Here is a 21,678-nt window from a genome sequence, read left to right as displayed (position 1 = left end):
AATCAGATTTGTTACATCTATTAAAATGTACCAGTGTTACAGCAGCAGTATATATAATGTAAAATTGTTTAAATAAATTTTCTACTTCCTTATGTATAGGTTTGTGTTTCTCTACACCCCTCCCCCAATTTTTTGCCGTACTGTTCAAACTTTGAAATAAAAGCAGCTTCGTGCAGCGACCACGAATCAAAAGCTCCTCTACATCAGCTGTAATGTTCACTGCAGCGTAGGATCTTGATCTTAGGAATATCTCTGTATGTGAGGAAGTCCAGGATTTTCTTCGGGAGCGGTAAAGCCTGCACCTGGAAGGTGGACACGGAGTACCTGAGCGTGGTGCGACACAAATGTCGCAGGCTGGGAACCAGGCGAGGAACTCTCCAGAACTTTACGTGTCCGTCTCGACACCTGGAACCAAAAATGACCAACACACATCTTCATTAATGCTAAAAATGATGAATGAGCTGAAAAATGAACTGAAATTAGAACGAAACTTTAAAAAAAAAAAAAAACAAACAAACAAAAAAAAACTGACGTGTTGCCTTCACAATTTTACAAGTTCACCTTTTTTTTTTTTTTTTCAACGTTTAAAACTAGTGTATTTTAAAACCTCATGATTAACAGAAAATAAGTTTTTAAATGTAGGTTCATTAGATTCAAATTATTTTTGTGCCAAACCTACGTTATAAGGCATGACCTGAGCTGGAATTAGTTTGGTTGTGGCTAATAGGTAGAAGTAATAACTGAATAGAAGTCATTAAAATATTAAAAAAATAACTGATGTATTTAATAACAACACAGAGCAAAAATTGAGAGGAAAACTCCAATAATTTGAGAATCCGTCTCAAACGTTCCATCTGTCCACTGAGAACATCCGATTTAAAAAGAAACCTACACCTTCTAAAAATGAATAAACGGAAATAATATGAAAGTACGAATAGTTAAGCGTTGCCTGGCAATTAAAAATAAAGCATTTTAAAAATAAAAATGTAATAATATTAAAATGGTTTTAAATCATTTGTAAGACCGATGGCACTTAAATAAGGACGTTAAAGCTGCATTTGGACAAAATGATTGCTTTATATCATAACTGTATCGTGATATTTATAATTCCATTAATTTTGTGCAGTTTAAGATGCACAGTGAAATTAAGAATATGATTCGTTTACACGAGACTTTAAAGAGAAACGAGGTCGTATTTTTGCTGACTCGACCCCCAGTTATTTCCTGTAAAAGCCTCGGAATGTTGGAGTACATATTCACGCCAAGTAACAATGTAAGGAACGTGTTCTAGGTTCCCCGGAGTGTCTGTGCTGTCGTGTTGTGTAGTTACCCTGTAGCGATGGCGCTGCCTCGTGGGTGGAAGGCGCAACACAGTCCGCTGACCCGGTTACGATCCGACACCAAAACCAGTTTGTCTTGTTCCATGTCCCAAATCTGTAACGCCCTGGTAAACAATGTCAGGAAGTCTTTCGTAAAAGGAGAAAGGAACAGTGCCTGACAAATGTACTCGGGTCACTCTGAAGACATGTCTGTGCACGCCCCACCACAATTCTATCCGACATTTATCTGAGTGGACACTATATACACACCTAAACACTTTGTATTGACATTATAGTTGGAGAACTGGGTTCAAGAGAATCGTCAAGAATTAGAAAAGCTCTGCAGGAAAATGTCTCTTTTTTCCCTGTTATGTATTTATTTGAAATAAGGAACATTTAAATCTGAGAAAGACCAAGTCCTTAAATTTCAGGAGGCTGACGGAACATTTGTTTTGACCGTTTGTGTATATATAAATATATAATGACCATCCATCCATAATATACCATAATATACCATAATCCATCCATCTTCTATACCGCTTTATCCTTCTTCAGGGTCGCGGGGGAACCTGGAGCCTATCCCAGGGAGCATCGGGCACGAGGCGGGGTACACCCTGGACAGGGTGCCAGTCCATCGCAGGGCACACTCATACACATTCACACACCCATTCATACACTACGGACACTTTAGACACGCCAATCAGCCTACCATGCATGTCTTTGGACTGGGGGAGGATGGCTGTGGATCCTGTATTAATAAACATGTCTCACCTGTAGTCTTTGAAAGCCAGATGAGGGAATACAGGAGAAAACGCCAAAGCTGTCAGCAGATTGTCATTTCTGCACACGCACAGATCACAGTCCCTGGGGAGGAAATGATACGGTGGGGGATGAAGCGCAGTAAGAAAACCGTTTCATCATTAAGGGTTAGAACCAAACCCGTGGTAAAGATTATCGCTTGTAATGTTTTCAACAGGTGCGTTTTTTTCTCTTTTTTTTTTTTTTTTTTAAAACGATAACGTTATGATGTAGGCATGACTAACGTTAGGATCCTCTTAAAGTTGACTATACGTAACCATCTTTGTGACTAATGAGTCTAGTCACGTCATGTTAAACGTGTGGTTTGTATTTATTTTGATTTTTTTAAACAACTTCTAGAATTATAATAATCACACACTTTTAAAGATGCCTCAGAAAAACAAACTGATTGGCAATCTTTCCTTGCACTATATCTGGGTAGTTTCTTTGTTACAGGCTACGGGTGAGATTTTTCTGATCCTGAAATAAGCTCCACCCCCCAGCTCAATGCTATGGTTTTTTCTTTTCTTTTCTTTAAAAGGCAACCCGTGATATACGTCATTTAAACAGACGGAGAAATGGAGATTAAAGTAAAGGCTAATCGTGTTTTCGTCACAGGTGTGATTCACCTCGTAGGCCCTAAAAATCGACTGGCTCACTCACTCCACTTTAATCAGGTGATCTGCAGTGTAGGGATCCCACAGGTCCAGCCACCATCCTGTCGCAGCACGATAAGACCCAACCGCAAGCAGCGCTCCGTCCGCAGAGAAATCGCAGGACACCATGGACCGCTCCTGATCGTATTTCAGGTTCCTGACGAAGGTGAAGGATCGAAGACTCCAGAGATAAACTTTCTGTTAGGACAAAGGACGTCGTCCAGTCAGAAACATCCGCCTTTCTTTAAGAGAGCTAGCTTGGTGATTTGTCTCTTAAATTCACTGACTGGAAAAGTGATGTGTATATATATAATAAAATGATTCGATGTAAAGCATTACCTACCTAGATAAAAACAAGTCTAGCTAGCTCACATTTATAAAGATGTTATAATCCGACACATTTCATTTACCATCTAAAATAAAGTAATAAAAGAGTATAAACTAGCTTTAGTGACATCATGCATTAACTTTCGGTCTAAATATAATGCTGACACGGTTAAACTGGTGTGTGTGTTTATGTGTTTATATTGCAGGTAACTTCAATGTAGGGTTTCACTGGATATACTTTGACTCTTTTGAAGTCTTATGACTTGCACCGCCAATGGACTGTTCCAGATATTACATAAGTTCAATGTTAGATAGGAACAAATGACTGGGCAGGTTCTTTGATGAAAAGGTTAGACTTCAGGCAGGACAATGGCCAAAGTCAGCAAACCACAACTTCCTCCTGTAGCTAGTAGGCAAACTTCATATTGCACAACTCTATTCCAATCTAGCTTGTTAAACGTAATCAATAAATCTACTCACTGTGTCGAGCTTACAGACTGAAGCAATCAGACTGCTATCTGGAGAAACAGAACATTTGAACACCCAGTAGTTCGGACCAATGAGCACACGGGATGGTGGACCTGAAGATGTCAAACAAATGAAAACATGTAAGCAATGCAAATGAAAAGAAGAAAAAAAAAAGTCCCATGGTTCACAAGGATCAATGACATGTGACAAACTTGTCTGTGGTCAGATGACTGGGGTGGGGGAAGTAAAACAGACACATTCTCACGGTCGAATAACAGCAAAATCTGCTTTTAATCCTTATTAGAAGAAAGATAGAGAATGATTGAATGGATATAATATTTAGTCAGCCAACAACTCCCTGTAGACACTAGTGTAGCTAGTTAGCTATGGTTTTTACACAAAGTGTCACACGGAAATAAACCGGAAAAAATCATAAGTGTTTGCTAAAGCTAGCTTACTGGTGTTAGATTGATATTAAGCAAGCTCGCTACTTCTATAATGAGAGGCAGTCATTGGATTATGTTAGCTAACCATAAATAGCTAGCATGCTAATCGACGATAAATCTAGCTAGCAGGCTGGTGTTAGGCCAAGCGTTTGTCTTGGAAATGGCTAAACATAATTAGCTAAATAGCTAGCATGCCTAGTAGTTAGATACTCAACTGTGTTGTATTCATTTATATACGTAGGGATCTAAGTTTGATCATAGAGGGAACGTGTTATTACATTCACCCTGAGAACCACAGTGAATAGAGCTAAAGCATTTGGATCCGTTTATGCTATTATGTGATGTTTTGTAACGATAAGCCGTTTGCACCATGTGGAAAATCTAGCTTAGGAGGTATTAATGTAGTAAATAATAAACTAGCAGCTCACTGTATACAAAGCTACGCAGCATTTCGTGTCATTCATGGTTTGTTTTATTAGGAAAGATAAAATCACCTTTCTTTGCCAAGTCCCAAACTCTCAAAGTTTTGTCCCTGGAGGCTGACACAAGCGTGAGACTTCCATTTGGAGTGAAGACCAAATCTCTCACGACTGACTGGTGGCCGGTCAGACTGAACAGTAACTTTCCTAAAAGTCAACACAGTATTAGATAATGTGTGGATTTTGTGTGTGTGTGTGTGTGTGTGTGTGTATACAGTACATGTGTGTTTGATAGAGCAATCAAGATTACATAAGCATCACCGCTACGTAAAATGCGATTGAGTACAAAGTTCTTCCGCACCAAGTGACGACAATCCCTGTTTCTGCAGCTCAAATCCAACATGCATGAACTGGCTAAACATACAGGCTGATTATATGGTATCCTATTCGATCTTTTGAGATTGAGCTGATCTCCAAAAACAGGATTGATAACTACTATCGTACGCTACTGCAAAAACTCTTACCAGTGGAGACGACCCACACCTTGATCATCCCGTTAGTGAGACCTGTTGCTAGCAGCAGTTCTTGGCCCTTTACAGATTTTGCCCGGTTTGAGACACATGGCCCGAACGCCATGCCCCATACGGTGTCTCCACAGTCCAGCACTTTCTCTTCAGTCTTCGAATCTGCAGCATGACTGCAAAAAAATGACCAAGCATGGGATGTTTTTGGTACAAACTGAAACCCAAATGGTTTCTTATACAAATTATATGAAAGGGGTTCCTCAAGGGTTCTTTGGATGATTTAAGGGTTCAAGCTTGGTGCTACCTGGAAGATTTCCTTAAAGGGCTACCCTCTGTAGTAGGGTTAAACAAAACACCTTTAACAGGTCCCCAAAAAGACAAACCGATGAATCATTTATGGTGCTAAAAGAACTTTAGGTTCTCAAAAGCCTTAAGATTTGGCTTAATGCAGATTTCATTTCTAACCCCAAACCTACCTATTACTGTTTATCTGGATTAATGTGTTTGCTTGGGTTTTGAATTAATCTTCAGGAACATGTTTGGTGTCATAGGTGTAGTTCACTAAATGTCCAACAGGAAGTAAGATCTCTTAGCTGGCGACCAAATCCCTGGAGGGTAAAAGCTATTAATTTCTATTTAGTTCACTTTTTTAGGTGCAGGTTCCCAACTATTCTATGGCTGGCAAATTGCTATATTGGAATACTATTACTATGTGTTACATTATTTCTCATATTATACAAAAGCACAATGATGACTCTGAAAAGACGGTGTGAAACAGTAATCTTAGGTTACAAACACTTGTCATTGGTGGTGATCCTCTTTAATGAGGATTTCACAATTTCGGTTGAAGGAATACACTTACAGTTGCACTTCAGTTGGACTTAGACCACTGGTATACCTTCGTAAGTATATTTGCACTGTTTACCTTTTGCAGAACGAACATGCAGCTGTATAATAGCTTTTCCTGACAGTATAGTTAAAGAGTTACCGTTAATTGGCCTGGTTGTTGGCGTGAACACCAAGAATCATCCATGGAACCCAAACAAAAGCTTATTTAGAGCATCTGAGGTTGTCCAGTGCACACGATCACAATGAAACGTTTCCGGATTGGTAAAAAAAAAGCTTTAAGCAATAAATCACTACTGCAAATTCGTAGATCACATGATTCAGAACTCATTTGAAATTCTGCTCTGGGTTTCACGTACAGCTTGGAAGGCAGAGGCCACGGCAGCACCCTCACCAGTCCGTACCCCGCGGACCAAGCGAAGCGTGTACCGTCCGGAGAGAAACACACGCTCCATGTCTCGCAGCCAGGCGATCCGTAGAGCCGGGGCTGGAAAACAGGCTTCAGCTCCGAGATCAGTTCATCCCCATCTGAAAATTATTACAGACAAGTAGTATTGAAAATTACCTATCTGGACATAATAAGCACACGAGTGACACGTGATTCTCAAGTGGATGTCTGGAGTATTTTGGCGAATCAGAAAGTTGGATGTCTGGTAAAAAGCAAAGCTCAAACCCACCCATTTTCTCCTATACTTGTTATATAACCAGTAAAGAGTTAGAGATTAGTTAGAACAGTACAAGGAAAGGTGTATTCCGGTACACGCCAGCTCCATGCTTACTTAATTGAAAGTTGTAGTCATCAGAACACCATGCATGCATAACGAAGCAGGTTTCCGCCCTGTTCGCAATCACCAAAAAGGATTTCGAAGAATGCATGGTGAAAGAGCGAAACCATTATATCCAAAAATAATGAAGGGTATAGGTGTACATAAAAACACTGATTTTCAACATTGCAATCATGTCTAATAGACACGTATTAGATCGGATGAATCGGACCTACAGTACGCGTGCTTGAATAGGCGAAGATTTCACTGAATCGAGGCAACAATCATAAACAGATTTCCATCGATAATACAATCACGATGATCAGAAAAGCACCGACAACTGGTCTGTAAAAAAAATAAAAATAAACCATGATGCGTAATAAGACTTAGAAGGCTAGTATCCTATATTATAAGATGATCCTTTTCAAATTCTCTACATCCTCATTATTAGAATTGACAGTAGGCCTATCCCAGATTCCAAACACATCTAGTCACATTATATCGGACATTAGATCGGACCTTACTCGATTGTACCGTATTATATATCATATCATATCAGATTCAGCGGTGTTGTGAAATATTTCAGTATCGAAATCGCATTGCATTGCATTGTATCGTATTGTATGGAAGTCTTAGGTTTTACAACCCTACAGTAGGATTAAACAACATTGATAACAAAATGTCTTCAAATCATTGTGTAAACACTTTCCATTTAAAGATCTAACATGTTTTTAATGAAGGGAAAAGATCCTGTTCAAGACATAAAAAGAGGATTATTTGAGTATAGATGTGTTATATAATAAGTCTACATCTCTCTGGTGTTTAATCATTATCTAATGCAGGGTGCTGAGGTCGCACATTTAGTGTGTGTGTGTGTGTGTGTGTGTGTGTGTGTGTGTGTGTGTGTGTTTATTTTACGTTTACTGTCAAGAGAATGTATAAGTTAGTGTATTGATTACGGGCTACAAATGCAATCAGCGTCCTATTATTTAATTAATGACGTCACAGTGTATCATTCTCGCAGGTGTAGCTGGAAGGGATCTCTGCGATGATTTTCATGATATGTAAAGCTCGGGACTTACCCTCTTGGCCGGTGAATGGGTCGGGGAGAAGAGAATGATGAAGCTGGGTCCTTGCCTCCATCTAAAACGCATTATTACAATCACCGGCTCACGGCGAGGTAACAAACACCGCACGCTGTTTCTCCCACGACGCGCCACCGCCCGAGTTGCCAGATATCACTGAGAAGACTCACTGAGTCGATTCTTTTGAACAAATCCGTTCAAGTGATTCGATCTATGTGTTTCGGTTCGTTTGAGAGAGGCACGATCTCATCACCAGCCAAAAACAGACTATTATCCTGCAAGAAGATCAAATTCATTAATTAAATCTATGTTGAAACAAATTCACAGCCTATACGTGCAGATTTTCTTCCATTTTTATTATAAACAAACAAACAAAAATGGCTGCATCTTCCTCAACTAAAAAAAGATTGAATGTACGTTTCCATTTACATTACATTTCAAACATTTTGTAATGAATAATTAACCTAATTAACATTGTAGGCATTTTAACCTTATGGTAGGTTTTTAGCTTTCAATAACCATTATATATATATATATATATATATATATACATCCACCTTCTATACCACTTATCCTTTTCAGGGTCACGGGGAACCTGGAGCCTATCCCAGGAAGCATGGGGCACGACGCGGGGTACACCCTGGACAGGGTGCCAATCCATCGCAGGGCACAATCACATACACACTCACACACCCATTCATACACTACGGACACTTTGGACACGCCAATCAGCCTACCATGCATGTCTTTGGACTGGGGGAGGAAACCGGAGTACCCGGAGGAAACCCCTTTCATCTTGTAATTAACCTTACACCATAGTGCTGCTGAGTTCTGAAATCTGACTGGTCAGGTTAATAATCAATGCACTCGCTGTAATTCGTTATCGTTTCTATAGTAAGAACTTATGCGGAGACTCGTGTAGGAGATGCTCCACATTAGCCGAAACTTGTGCAGTTGTTGATATGGCGATGTCAGCACTTTGTAACGACCAACCATCCGTCCATCTATCCATCCGTCCATCCATTTTCTGTATTGTTTATCCTACGCACAGTCGCAGCGGAGCCTGGAGCCTATCCCAAGGAACTTGGGGCACAAGGCGGAGGACACCCTGGACGGGGTTCCGACCCATCGCAGGGCAGAATCGCACGCACATTACGGATAATTTGGAAATGCCAATCAGCCTACATGGCTTTGGACTGGGGGAGGAAACCGGAGTACCCTGAGGAAACCCCCCAGAGCACGGGGAGAATACGCAAGCTCCGCACTCACAGGGCAGAGCTGGGATTCGACCCCTAAACCACAGAGGCACAAGGCAACAGTGAACAAAGAGAGGCAAAGTGAGGGAATGACTGTTTTTAGCATTTATAATGTAAGGAAGAACAGGAACTAACTTGTTATGAGGATATTAAATAGCCTATAAGGTAAAAAAAAACAAACAAACAAAAAAAACCCAATGTGTTGGTCTTCAATTTAAAGAAAAAAAAATGCATTAGCAAACTGCTGTGGCATAAGAGATAAGAAAACACTTCAGGATGTGCTGATATTGAACTAACTTGTCATACTGTGTATGTTACACTAAATGTTACTATAAATGGATAAAAAAAATGTGTCAGTAACAATAAACATTATTTAATTGTTGACAAAATGATGTGGGGTAAGAAGAATAAAACATTGTTACTACTGGCAACAGTAACTCTGCTTCAAATCCGTCGCATCACACCATCCTGTCATTTATTATTTTCCTGTAACGGCATGCCCCTAAGTGTTGTATTCCTTACACAATTCCTATGAAACACCATAATATTAAGTAGTTTCTTAGAGTTTTTATGTTCCAGATAATCTCCACTCTTAAAGACATACAAGACGACAATGATGCAAAAAAAAAAAAAAGAGCATTTAAATACTTATAAAGCACACAAGCTGAAATCAAAACTGACCTTTAATTTTTCCTTCATCAAAACGCAGATGCTTGCCCTCAAACAAGTTTCCCATCAAGGAACAACTGGAGAAGTAACTAAAAGGTGTCGTTCATGAACGAGTCGATTCTTTAGACTGAACGTGGAGAGTCGACTCGCACGTATGAGCCGTTTTCTTCTTCTTTTGCTTTTATTGTAGATGTAGGTAATGCAGACACTCTTGAAATGTAATTTAAACATGTAACTTGCGTCCTCTATGTCATCATTTACTCGGGGAAAAAACCGTCAAAATATTGCAATCTTTGTCCAGTTTAGGACAAAATGGCACCGAATCGTTTGGAAGCCGTAGGAGTCGGATTTCATTCGTGAGCCGAGCGAAATGATCTGACTCACTGAAAAGAGTCGTAATGCATCATCCCGTGACATGATGCTTCATTTAAGTGCAGCATTTTTCCTTTCAACAACAAATGTTTTGTTTTGTAACATTTCTTATATATAATAATAATAATAACAGTAATAATTTAATACAGTTGTGGATATACAGGTTGCTAATATTTTCTAAAATATCCCTGATATTACAGTCTTGTTAGGAAATGGAAAGGGCAATATTATAGATTTTATTATTATTTTTTAATTATTAAATAAATTTAAAAAAGACACACTTCAAACAGTTCCAGCTTTGTCAAACTCTTCCGTTCATTCAAGATTATCAATCAACTGTCACGTATCAAGAAACTCTGGACTCCACTTCCCATCAGCCACTGCACTGCTCTAGTTGTCACATGACCACCTGCACCTGATTCACGTTTTGGTTAATGAGCACTCATGTGTATATATAGTCCTTGTCTGCACTATTTGCTGGTCTTTCGTTCTGTCACGTGTCGAGGTCGAGCCAGAAGCAGGTGCAGATAATGACATTTATTTAAACAAACGTACTATGAAACAAAGACACTAAGACAACTTGGTATAACACTGTGGCATGAAACAAAACACCGAGACATGAACGACAAGAGTCTAGGACAACTTGGCATAATACTGTGGCAAAACTAAACATAAACTAACAAGATCAAGAAACATGGAACACAGCGGTCTAAGACAACGAAAGACAAGCAAATAGTGCAGACAAGGACTATATATACACGAGTGCTCATTAACCAAAACGTGAATCAGGTGCAGGTGGTCATGTGACAACTAGAGCAGTGCAGTGGCTGATGGGAAGTGGAGTCCAGAGTTTCTTGATACGTGACATCAACTTTTCCCACTCTTTCAACAGGAAACAATTTGTACTAAAAATCCACATTAGTTTACATTACTGCATTCATTTTCAAACCAAATTAATGATCATCTAGACCCTGACGAATCATTTCAAAACTATATAAAATAGATCTGGTGTTTTTTCCAGTCCAATTTTGTTTTAAAAATAGCCCAAAAGAAGGGAAACTACTCGCTGTGCCAACACCCTCAAGAAACCTTCTGATCATTCTTATCAGATTAATCAATTATTCAGAAAAATAAAGGACGTCCACCGGCTGCACTGAAAACCCGCATACAGTTTACAGTAGATATTGTAGTTATATTGCATCATTCTCAAAGCAATCAGACAGAATTAGAAAAAGCTTCTTTTGCATTCAAATAAAAGGGAATTTAAAAAAAAAAAACCCTTTCAAAACATTGTCTTAACGCATATGGACAGTTTTGATGCTTTTATACAAAGCAGTGGATAACAACACACACACACACACACACACACACACGCAATGTGGCCAAAATTACATGGCAAGTAAACAAAAAAATACAATTATTATTATTATTTTATACAACCATTTTAACAGCTAATTCTACTGTAAAAACAAACACACACACACACACACACACACACACACACACACACATACAAACACACACAAATTGCAACTTCAGATCCCTGCATTATTAAATAAAATGAGCCAATGTAATGGCTCTTGAAAGAAATTCTGTACAGTTCAAGTCCCTTTCTTTATTTTTCATCTGGCTCTGTGTGATCCTGTGTCTGGTCTTGTGTGTGATGATCTAGGCCTGTATCATGCACATTATCTTCATGATCACCTAAAAAAAAAAAGAAGAAAAAAAAAAAGATTAAAAAATCAATTAGGAAAAAAATGAAAATAAGACCGTTGTCATGATTGGGCTGTATGTAGCCCTGGCTCTATAAATAAAACCAATAATTCGTATCTGTTAAGATCAAGTAATGTATGCATGTTCGCTTACATCACTAATACATCCCTCTTTGGCCTACACAAACCAAAGGGTTCTTTGGTTTGTCCATCTGCGCGAAGCAATAATTTAATAACAGCACCGCTGCTACAGATGTTCACCGTGATTACTGTCGTCTTGTTTAAAAACGTGAAGCCAATAAAATCATAGATCAAAAATCATAAGAGAGAAAAAAACTTTAAGGAGTTGGTTAGTTTGTTACTCTGGGAGGAAGCCGTAAACGCTGTGTAGAAGAGGGTTTTGTTATCAGATATGGCTCCAAATAGAACCTCTTCAGGAAAATAAGAAACCTTCAAAGAAGTATGTAATTGGGGAACTATGCAGAACCCTAGAAACAGAGGGTTTCCTCTTCAGAAGAGGTTAGACCCGCTTTTTTTAAACTATTACCATTAACCATCCAAAGCACACGAAGAACCCCTTTTCGTCTCTTAGTGTATGGTCATCATACCGTTTATCATCATAAAGCATTGTTTGGTTTGTCCCTCCTGGTGGGAAACCTCAAAGGTTCCAATCTACAACCATTATTTACCCAAAAGAACCCTTCATCATATATGCTGCTTTCATTTAGTATCCTAAAGAAATCTTTGGTTTGTTCATCTGAGAGAACCTTTAAAAAGGTTCTATGTACAGTACAATCCTTCAACAGAAGATTTACCATTCAGAAAGATTCCCGTTAGAACCCCCTTTTAATGCAATAATCATCTAAAGAACCCTCAAAGAAACCTTTTTTTATGAGTGTATAGTTATCATATCCTGGTTCCATTCATTTTAATGGGTTCTTTGGTTTGTGCCTCCAAGGTACTTCTTAAACGGTTTCTTTTCAGAAAAGGTTCCAAGCAGAACCTATTTTAAAAGCTACAACTGTTAACCATCCACAGAACCCTCAAACAACCCCTTTTTCTAGAAGTATACATGCAACCCAGACAGTTCTCTTACAATACTGTGTTCACTGAGCACTTCTGGTTACTGTTCCATATAAAACAAACACGTCTTTCCTGCTCCAGATGTGAACTTTGATGCACAGGGAGTGAATATTACCCCAGGAATGACATTCTCCAGATGCACTCAACAGTGTAACGTGAAACATTTTTAGCAAAAACGGCGCACGCTTACTGGACTGAATGCAGTGAATTTCGACAAGCGTGGTCGCTGGAGTAGGAACGTGACCGTTAGTAAGTGGAGGGAGCCTCGGAACGGCATCGTGGAAAACGTCTTCCTCGTCGGAGTCGATGAGAGTCATCACGTCCATGTTGTCATCGTTTAAACGACTGGAGAGAAGGAGATGAAATCACAGTTCGGAGGGTTTAAAACAGACACACTGTTCTTCTATAGACCAAATGATGAACATTTGGTCTTTTGTATCAACGACTAATGGAAGTATATTACTACTAGTCAGTTGAGCCTTATATAATCCTTGTGCGTGTCTAAATCATCACACACTCGTTGCGTAATCTCAAACGCACTTGCTTTCGTCGTTTCTGCCACTTAATTATCTATACAAATGATCGCCGTATCTTTATCTTGACACCACATAGTATCAGGATTACAGTATCAGACTCGAGAAGGAGGCGTGGCTTAAAATCTGAAGGCAGTTCTGTAGGCTAAAAGATACTCAGATGATAATATTGCTCCGATTTGATTTGTATGTAAAGGAAGACTTGTTTGTTTGTTTTACAAAAGTGTATGTACAAATGATGGTATTAAGCCAAATGACTGGAAGTGCTAAAAGCCCTGGTATTGTTCATTCCTAGTAAAAACTGCAATTACGCATCTGAATAAATTCTCTAAAAGCTGAGAAGTACAGCTTAAAAACCTTCATTTAGGTTAAAGTAGAAAACTCTTATATTTACTTAAAATATGAACGTAAAGATAAAAAGATCCGATTTTAGTTTTCCGATGATAAAAATAGTCTCTCCTTCACCGAGGGACGTGGGAAAAGTATTAGCTAAGGCTAAAAACAGCTTTATTTCTAATCTGTCAAATGTCAGCTAACTGAATGCTAACTGAAGTAACCAAATGAACGCTAATATCTTACTGACATTAGCTAAGGCAAACTAAGAAACAGATTTATTCCTAATCTCTCAAATTCTAGCTAGCATGATAATAATCCTGACGATACAAATGAGCTGAAGGCTAATGTCTTGCTAACATTAAGTAAGGCCAACAACAGCTTCATTCCTAAACTCTCAAATGCTAGCCAGCATGATGATAACGCTAACGATACAAACTAGCCGAATGTTTCTCGCTAGCAGTCAGGACACAAACTGCTGTGATAAACACAAAGTGTCTATAGCGGCAGATAGATTAACCGTGATGTTTATTAGCTCTCGTTTCACTATTACATCTGTTAAAGTTGAGTTTTTTTTAGGATTTTCTAGAACTCCTTGAAGCTGTCCGATGGTAAATAAAGTTACCATATGACTTTGCAAATTTAGGAGAAATGTAATGATTGAAAATGTTGTTGAGCAGAATGTAGTGAGTATAAGTATAAGGTGAAAGAAAAACTCAAGTAATGCACAGACACTTAAAAACTAGACTAATGGGTGTCAGGGCACAATCGCACACAACTATGGACAATTTGGAAATGCAAATCAGCCTACAACGCTTGTCTTTGGACTGGGGGAGGAAACCGGAATACCCGGAGGAAACCCCCTCCCCCGAAGCACAGAGAGAACATGCACAGGGCGGTGGCGGGATCCAAACCACAAACCCTGGAGGTGAGAGGCAAACGTGCTAACCACTAAGCCACTAGTTTAGTATCACTACCACCATTGCTACTTAATAACAACAACAACAACAACAATAATAATTATAAAATGAGTTAATGCTTATATTTGCTCACTCTTTTTTTTATACTTACCCAAATCGGAAACCTGTGGATAGTGTGCAAAAAAAGAAAAAAAAAAATTAATTTTCCATTATTCAAAACAAATATTTCAGGTACTTTCTGAATCTTAAAAAACCATACGTACCCAGACATATCCTGTCACGGCGGGTGTACAGAAAGTAGCCCACTGTGAATCCAGCTATTAAAATTAAAATTGATATGAAGACCCCGACCACGGCTCCGGACTTATCCGCAGAGGCTGCAAACAAACATTTTTGTTTACAGGAGAACATTCAGTACAATACAATGTTTTAGAAGTCAAGTTTTGGAAATTTACTATGAACACAAGTGGCTGAATGGATTAAAACACCTTCAACAAGCAATCTACGCTGCTATACACATTTCAACTATATTAAAGCTATACCCAGAGATATACGTTTCGATTAGTTTAAAAAAAAAAAAAAAAAAAAAAAAAAAGAACCAGCTTCGTTTACATCTGATAGTAAGGGAGACCTCCAGTGCATGGAAAGCGACAACGTTTTCACTCCAGCAGAAATACACGTCCTGATCATCCATGGTGGCGTTGACTATGGTGAGGCTCAGACTCGGGCCCTGCTCAACCACAATGTACTTGGAGCTGGGAACGATGGGCGCCCGATTTTTTCCACGCAGCCATACGGTTTTAGCAGGAGGCAGAGACTTGGACTCGGTGCATGAGAGGGTGATGTTCGTGCCTTCCAGAGCAGCAACCATCGGTTGTCCGATCGGGTATGGAGCCACTGTAACGCAGAAAATCAACATGAAGGCAGGATTTCATACAGCAGAATGTTGAGCAAGCAGTATGGTCTAAAGGTGAGAAGATGTGGATGGTGTTCATCACATTACAGTGAAATAGGTGTGGAAACTGTATCTGTCAGTCTCAGTAGGCCTCGCACCTGCAGAGTTGGGGGTTCGAATCCTGCCTATACCCTGTGTGCGTGGAGTTTACACGTTCTCCCCGTGCTTCGGGGGTTTCCTCCGGGTTCTCCGGTTTCATCCCCCAGTTCAAAGTCATGCGTTTCCAAATTGGCGTAGTGTGTGAATGTGGGTGCGACTGCGCCCTGCGATGGGATTGGCACCCAGTCCAGGATGTCCCCTGCCTTGTGCACTAAGATCCCTGGGATAGGCTCCAGGCTCACCGCAACCCTGTCTAGGATAAGCGGTATGGAAGATAGATGGATGGATGGATAAACCACACAGAATCGTTCTGAATCACAGGCTGCACCTTGCTAATGAGAATTAAACTAAAATTAATCCTATACAGACAGATTAACAATATATTAGGTCAGTTTTCTGGATCTGGTGCGTTTGAGCCCGCAAGCACTCCAAAAACCGTGGTACAGACTAATTGAACTTGTCACATTACTTTCCGTTTGTACTCGAGATACCAGAGAAAGGGCTGTTACAGTTACTGATATATAAAACCACACACCCATAGTACTGGAGCACTATAATTAGCTCACCTTTGTGCTGTGACTACCTTCACTGAGAGTGTCAGGAAAAATGCACAGCACTAATACTAATACTAATACTAATAATAAATATCAGCTGATATTCAAGAGTTTCATTATCTGTATTGTTTCGGAAAAGAAAATGTGGCATCGTGCCAGGTACAAAAAGAAAATCATGACAAACAGGAACTGGTTAGTCAGCGCCTGACATTTTGTTTGCCCAAAAGTAGAATTGTGAAATCCATGGTTTGGAAGAAACTGTCGGATGTCAAAGGAAACTTTAAACCTTGAAAAATGCCCAAAGTCCAACCTAAACAATAATTCATTAATGGTTTCTCGTGTTAAGTCCACTTCAGAATGGATGAATATTCTTTTCTATAAAAATAGTGATCGACGTTGACGGTTCTTAACATCCGATGTAAAGGTCAGAGATGATCTTCAGTTAACACACAGCCCTAAAGGGCTTCCAAGCAATAATAGAAAGACATCATAGTGTATTGCATGATGAATAATTTATAACCGACTAAACCGTTGCAGAATATCATCAAGCAGCATGTTTAAACACTATAAACACTATAGAAACACATATGTACACCACTCAGTGCTGACCCTTTCTATATGCAGGTAGAGGTTTAACTACAAGTGGTATCTTTACACACTTACAGAAACATTAACACACTGTTATGCAACCTGTTATTCCTTTACACTGTATATCAACACATCAGCTCTTACCAAGTGTGAAGGTGCATGACTTATCGGCCCCAGGCGTTTGTGCTATGTGTTTTCCTACACAGGTGATCTTCTGGCCCTCATACAGCATGCTCCTGTTCAGAGTCAGCTCAAAGTTCTCCGTCTCCTGCGATGCGTTCAGTATGGGTTCCCCGCCTGCTTTTGACTCCAATATCACCGTTAGCGTGGGGGTCGGGTAAGCTCCATACCAGGAGCAGTTAAAGAGGACCTGATCGAGCTGAGAGCCATAGTGCCAAATACAGTCCGGGTGAATTTCTGGAGCATCTGGAGAAAGTGATTGTGGAGAAGAAAGTATAGGAACGCACAACGATTAGTACGAATATAAAACGGAAAGTAAAATCCTGATTATGTATCGCAATGGTAATTTGTTCCATTTTTTATCCATAGAGAACAGGCTTTGCTGTAACTTGGTATTTTATAAGACTATATTTAGATATATAAGCATCTCAACTCAAAGGATGAGATGCTCGTCTAAAGTCAATCTAACGTTTAGAACACTCAGCTAACCTTAATCTAACGCTGATAGGACACCAAATACTGTAGGTTACATTTTTCTCTCAACTTGAAAACTCTATCCTCTAAACTTATGCTGATATAACGCTCATCCAACGTTTATAGAACGCTGATATCTTGTTATAGATTTTATAGCTCTTGTAATGTTAACACTGACATGATGTTCCACATCATATATCATTCGTATAATTCTAACGCCGATATAACGCTCATATAACATTCATATAACCTTCAAATAATTCTCATCCAACGCTGACATAACGCTCATATAACATTCATATAACCTTCAAATAATTCTCATCCAACGCTGACATAACGCTCATATAACATTCATATAACCTTCAAATAATTCATATCCAACGCTGATATAATGTTCATATAACATTTCACATAACCTTCAAATAATTCTCATTTAACGCTGATATAACGCTCATATAACGTTCCTGTAACTTTCAGATAATTCACATCTAACGCTGACATAACGCTCATATAACGTTCATATAACTCTTATATAATACCGATATAACATTCATATAACCTTCAAATAATTCTCATCTAACGTTGACATAACGCTCATATAACCCATCTGACACTGATAGAATGTCAAATAACATTCATGTAATGCTCATATAACACTCAGAGCACTGATATAACGCAGTTACAGTGTAATGCAGTAATTTGTAAGTCATACAGTAGACGAGCAGTTCCAGTCTTCGTGTCTCCGCTTTCTTGGAGACGATGTTCTCAGCGAGGCACGTGTAGTTTGTCTGATCCTCAGGCCGAATGTTAAAGATCGTAAAGTTCAGAGATGAATCCTTCCCAAATGCCCTGCTTTTGTTTTCTTTCAGGGTCACATCCTCAAATGTCCAGGTCAGGTTCTGCGAGGGGTATGACTTGCTGGAACAGTTAAAAACAACGTCGGTGGCTTCGACGACGAACCATGTTCCATTTGGGAGCGACGTCGCCGGTTTTACATTTACCACCATGTCCTTTGGACCATCTGGAGAAATACAGACACAGCACTCAGTCTACAGTGTAAGCAATGTAAGGATAATCAAATATTAATTACAATAATAATTAATAATCAGCAGAATAATAATTTAATTGCACTTGTACTTAATTGGACATGTAAAAGTACATATAAAAATGGTACATTGTATATATATACACAATGATAACTTTGTATGTCAGGGCAAGGCATACGTGAGAAAGAGTTTTTGCAATCTATAAAATCAATCATTATTATTAAAGGTGCATTAGGTAAGATTAGGTTTTTTATTTTTAAGATTAAGCCTCTAATGATTAGGTGGGTTCGACATTTTAACTTTCTTTTTTAACTCCTTGAGCCCACTCCCCGGTTTGCGCATGTGTTCAAGAAGCTCCGCCCCCAGGATATAAAATCCAAAAATCGTGATCACAGATAAAAATGCAATCTATCATGCAGCCCTAATAAACATCCATCCATCCAGTTTCTATACCGCTTGTCTTTCATAGGCTCGCGGGGAGCATGGAGCCTATCCCAGGGGAATCGGGGCACAAGTTGGGGTACACCCTGGACGGGGTGCCAACCCATTGCAGGGGCACAATTACACACACACTCACATTCACACATACGGAGAATTATAGAGATGCCAATCAGCCTACAATGCATATATTCGGACTGGGGGAGGAAACTGGAGTACGCGGAGGAAACCCCTGAAGCACGGGGAGAACAAGTTTGAGGGAGGGAGGAAGGAAGGATGGATTTATTAATCCCAGAGGAAAATACTTCAGAATAGTGTTTCCAGTAAGAAATAAATCAAGAGTAATAAAAAAAAAACATTATCAGTAAAATTACAAATAGTAGTATAAATAAAGTAAATATAACATCATATAACATTACATCTTTACGCTGGATAGCTAGCCAACTGGTTAATATCATGGATGGTAAAACTTCCGCTTTGGCTAGAGGGAAAGATAAAATAACCAACAGACCAATGTTTCCACATTCAGTCGGATTATTTTATACCTGTGAATACTGAACAAAGAAAGAATCTTGGCTAATATCCATTGTAACAGGCCTCATGTGAGTTTTCACTACGCTGCAGGTCACACAAGCTTGTAAACCTGTTGAACTTGTTCCTCACCCGATCACATGCCTTACAGAAACTAGCACTCGGAGCTTTGCATACAGCACTCAATTGCACAAGCGGCGTTTTTAGTGTCTCGACACTCCAGCGTACCTGTGACCAGTAGCTGAACTGCATGTGGCACGTCGGTATCCCTCGGCTCAGTCTCACACCGATACACTTCCTCGTCTATAGTCATCAAGCCAGCGATGCTCAAGCTGCTGTTGTCCAGGATGGATATATGCGTCAATTTATGCGTCGTGCTGGCAGGCAGAGAGTGGTTACGGGTGGCTAGCACCATGCTGCCCTTTAACCAGTGGGTCAGTGACGGGGTGGTGTTGACGGGGAGGTTGAGGCATGGCAGCACGATGTTCTCCCCCAACTCTCTGATTACTGTAACTTCGTCATCCGTTAACACTGTGTGAGAAAATAAATGCCCACATTACAGCAGAAAGGTTCAAAAGGCTCTATTTACACTTCGTAGAGTGTAGAAACTATTTCATAACCTACATAGTGTGCATAATCTAGGCCAGGGGTGGGCAATCTTATCCGGAACGGGCCGGTGTATGTGCAGGTTTTCATTCCAACCAAGCAGAAGCCACACCTGAATTTACTGAAAGCCAACATCAACTGATTAAACAGGTGGAATTAGGTGTGCCTCCTGCTTGGTTGGAATGGAAACCTGCACCCACACCGGCCCTTTCCGGATAAGATTGCCCACCCCTGGACTAACCCACAGATTAACCCATTATTAAACATATATAACATACAAGGGGTCTCAAAGCTTTTCCTGCTACTCCACGCTTTTTTAAGGCAACAAACAACACCTGTACACAGAATGCATTAAATGTTATGAATATAACCCACCTTTATTAAGTTTTATTCATATATATATATATATATATATATATATATATATATATATATATATATATATATATCAAATATATGCCATAATACTTATATATTTAATTCCATTAAAATATATTTTACTTTATATATATATATATATATGTGTGTGTGTGTGTGTGTGTGTGTGTGTATGTATTATCTCCTCGAGCACATTATTTTTGTGTTCTTATTCTCTATACGCACCTCATTGTATAATAAATTTATATATACAATTTAAAAAACAATAAACCTTTCAATTAAATTAATTTATACTTACACTTTAATATGATAGAGGTTTGGAATTCAATAGAAGTGTCCAGCCAATTATCAGACTTAGGCTAACAACACAACAACAACCACCACCACCACCATGGTGATAGTGTTTAATTCCCACTCCTGTATGTTCACGAATATTGTGAACCCGTTATCCAACCCCATACACTGTAGTGCAGTACACAGGGTGTAGGAGCCATTATGCACCCTATGTAGCTACACTTGATCACTTCTACTAGTGACTATGGAGCCATTTAGCACGCGCCCTCGTGCGCTTGTATGGACGGTGTCATGGTTGCTGAAGAGCTTCCATTACACTTCTACCTTTTACGTTAAAAAAGAAAGAAAGAAACGAAAAGAAACTATTTTAGGTAACTCACCTGTATGATATAAAAGCAAAAAGTTCAGAAAAGTTATTCCGGATATTTTCATCGCCGTAGCCGGAAGTTTAGAAGGACGAGAAGGGACCGCGCGCGCGCAGCAGCTGCTCAGACCATTTGTTACGGACGTAAAAAGTCATATCTGTCAAATGTAAACAGCGCGAGCTTAGACAAATCAGGAAGTTGCGGTTTTCTCGACTGTTGAAAAAACAAACAAAACAAACCCACAGACGTTTCAGTTTGAAGGATATATCAAGTCTTAACTGCGTCCATGTTCATGTCTGCCTGCTTACTTTCCCTTTATACACCTGTTCTTTCTTTCTTTCTCTCTCTCGTTCTCTCTCTCCCGGAAGTGTGGTTGTGTATTCCGGATGCGCCACACCCTTACCTGCCTCACCTGTCTTTCTTGAACACACAGGTTGTTTCGCAACACTGAATAAGTCATAAAACAATGTATTTTTGTTTGTTTGTTTGTTTGTTTTAATAATGAAAAAATAGCAATGTTTCTTAATTTGAACATATACTCTCAGGCCTGTTAGTGGAACTTTTAGAAAGCAGTTATTTACATTTATTCGTCCGGAGCGTCGTGTGTCTCCACACCACACACAGTGTAACCCTGAACAGA

General features: G+C 39.4%; 2 protein-coding genes across 2 annotated transcripts; both read right to left on the bottom strand.

Annotated features, from left to right (window-relative positions):
• Positions 1-2: 2 nt before the first annotated feature.
• wsb2 (WD repeat and SOCS box containing 2) lies at positions 3-7,954 on the bottom strand. Its single transcript, XM_053653904.1, has 9 exons — positions 7,650-7,954; positions 6,163-6,331; positions 4,958-5,130; positions 4,509-4,640; positions 3,581-3,681; positions 2,781-2,971; positions 2,091-2,183; positions 1,331-1,444; positions 3-405 (listed from the first exon to the last, which is right to left on the bottom strand). Exons 1-9 carry the CDS (start codon positions 7,708-7,710, stop codon positions 204-206), a joined length of 1,236 nt encoding a protein of 411 aa, XP_053509879.1. The 5' UTR covers positions 7,711-7,954; the 3' UTR covers positions 3-203.
• A 1,910-nt stretch (positions 7,955-9,864) lies between these two features.
• vsig10 (V-set and immunoglobulin domain containing 10) lies at positions 9,865-21,433 on the bottom strand. The gene is made up of 9 exons (XM_053653899.1): positions 21,054-21,433; positions 19,624-19,926; positions 18,093-18,401; positions 16,871-17,152; positions 15,143-15,427; positions 14,794-14,907; positions 14,682-14,694; positions 12,935-13,089; positions 9,865-11,653 (listed from the first exon to the last, which is right to left on the bottom strand). The coding sequence occupies exons 1-9, from the start codon at positions 21,103-21,105 to the stop codon at positions 11,565-11,567; spliced, it is 1,602 nt and encodes a 533-aa protein (XP_053509874.1). The 5' UTR covers positions 21,106-21,433; the 3' UTR covers positions 9,865-11,564.
• Between the last annotated feature and the right edge of the window lie 245 nt (positions 21,434-21,678).

Source organism: Ictalurus furcatus, chromosome 22 (assembly GCF_023375685.1).
Source record: "Ictalurus furcatus strain D&B chromosome 22, Billie_1.0, whole genome shotgun sequence".
Classification (NCBI taxonomy): domain Eukaryota; kingdom Metazoa; phylum Chordata; class Actinopteri; order Siluriformes; family Ictaluridae; genus Ictalurus; species Ictalurus furcatus.
Note: the sequence above shows the minus strand (reverse complement) of the source record. Positions and strands in the feature narration are given on the sequence as shown.

Coding starts and splice junctions, on each gene's coding strand:
- wsb2 (XM_053653904.1), bottom strand. CDS start 7,710: ATGGAGGCAAGGACCCAGCTTCATCATTCTCTTCTCCCCGACCCATTC. Junction 2,184..2,780: donor GATCACCTGATTAAAGTGGA/GTGAGTGAGCCA, acceptor TTTCCTCCCCAG/GGACTGTGATCTGTGCGTGT. Junction 1,445..2,090: donor CTGGCTTTCAAAGACTACAG/GTGAGACATGTT, acceptor ATTGTTTACCAG/GGCGTTACAGATTTGGGACA.
- vsig10 (XM_053653899.1), bottom strand. CDS start 21,105: ATGAAAATATCCGGAATAACTTTTCTGAACTTTTTGCTTTTATATCAT. Junction 15,428..16,870: donor GTCATGCACCTTCACACTTG/GTAAGAGCTGAT, acceptor TCTGCGTTACAG/TGGCTCCATACCCGATCGGA. Junction 14,908..15,142: donor GGTCTCCCTTACTATCAGAT/GTAAACGAAGCT, acceptor GTTTGTTTGCAG/CCTCTGCGGATAAGTCCGGA.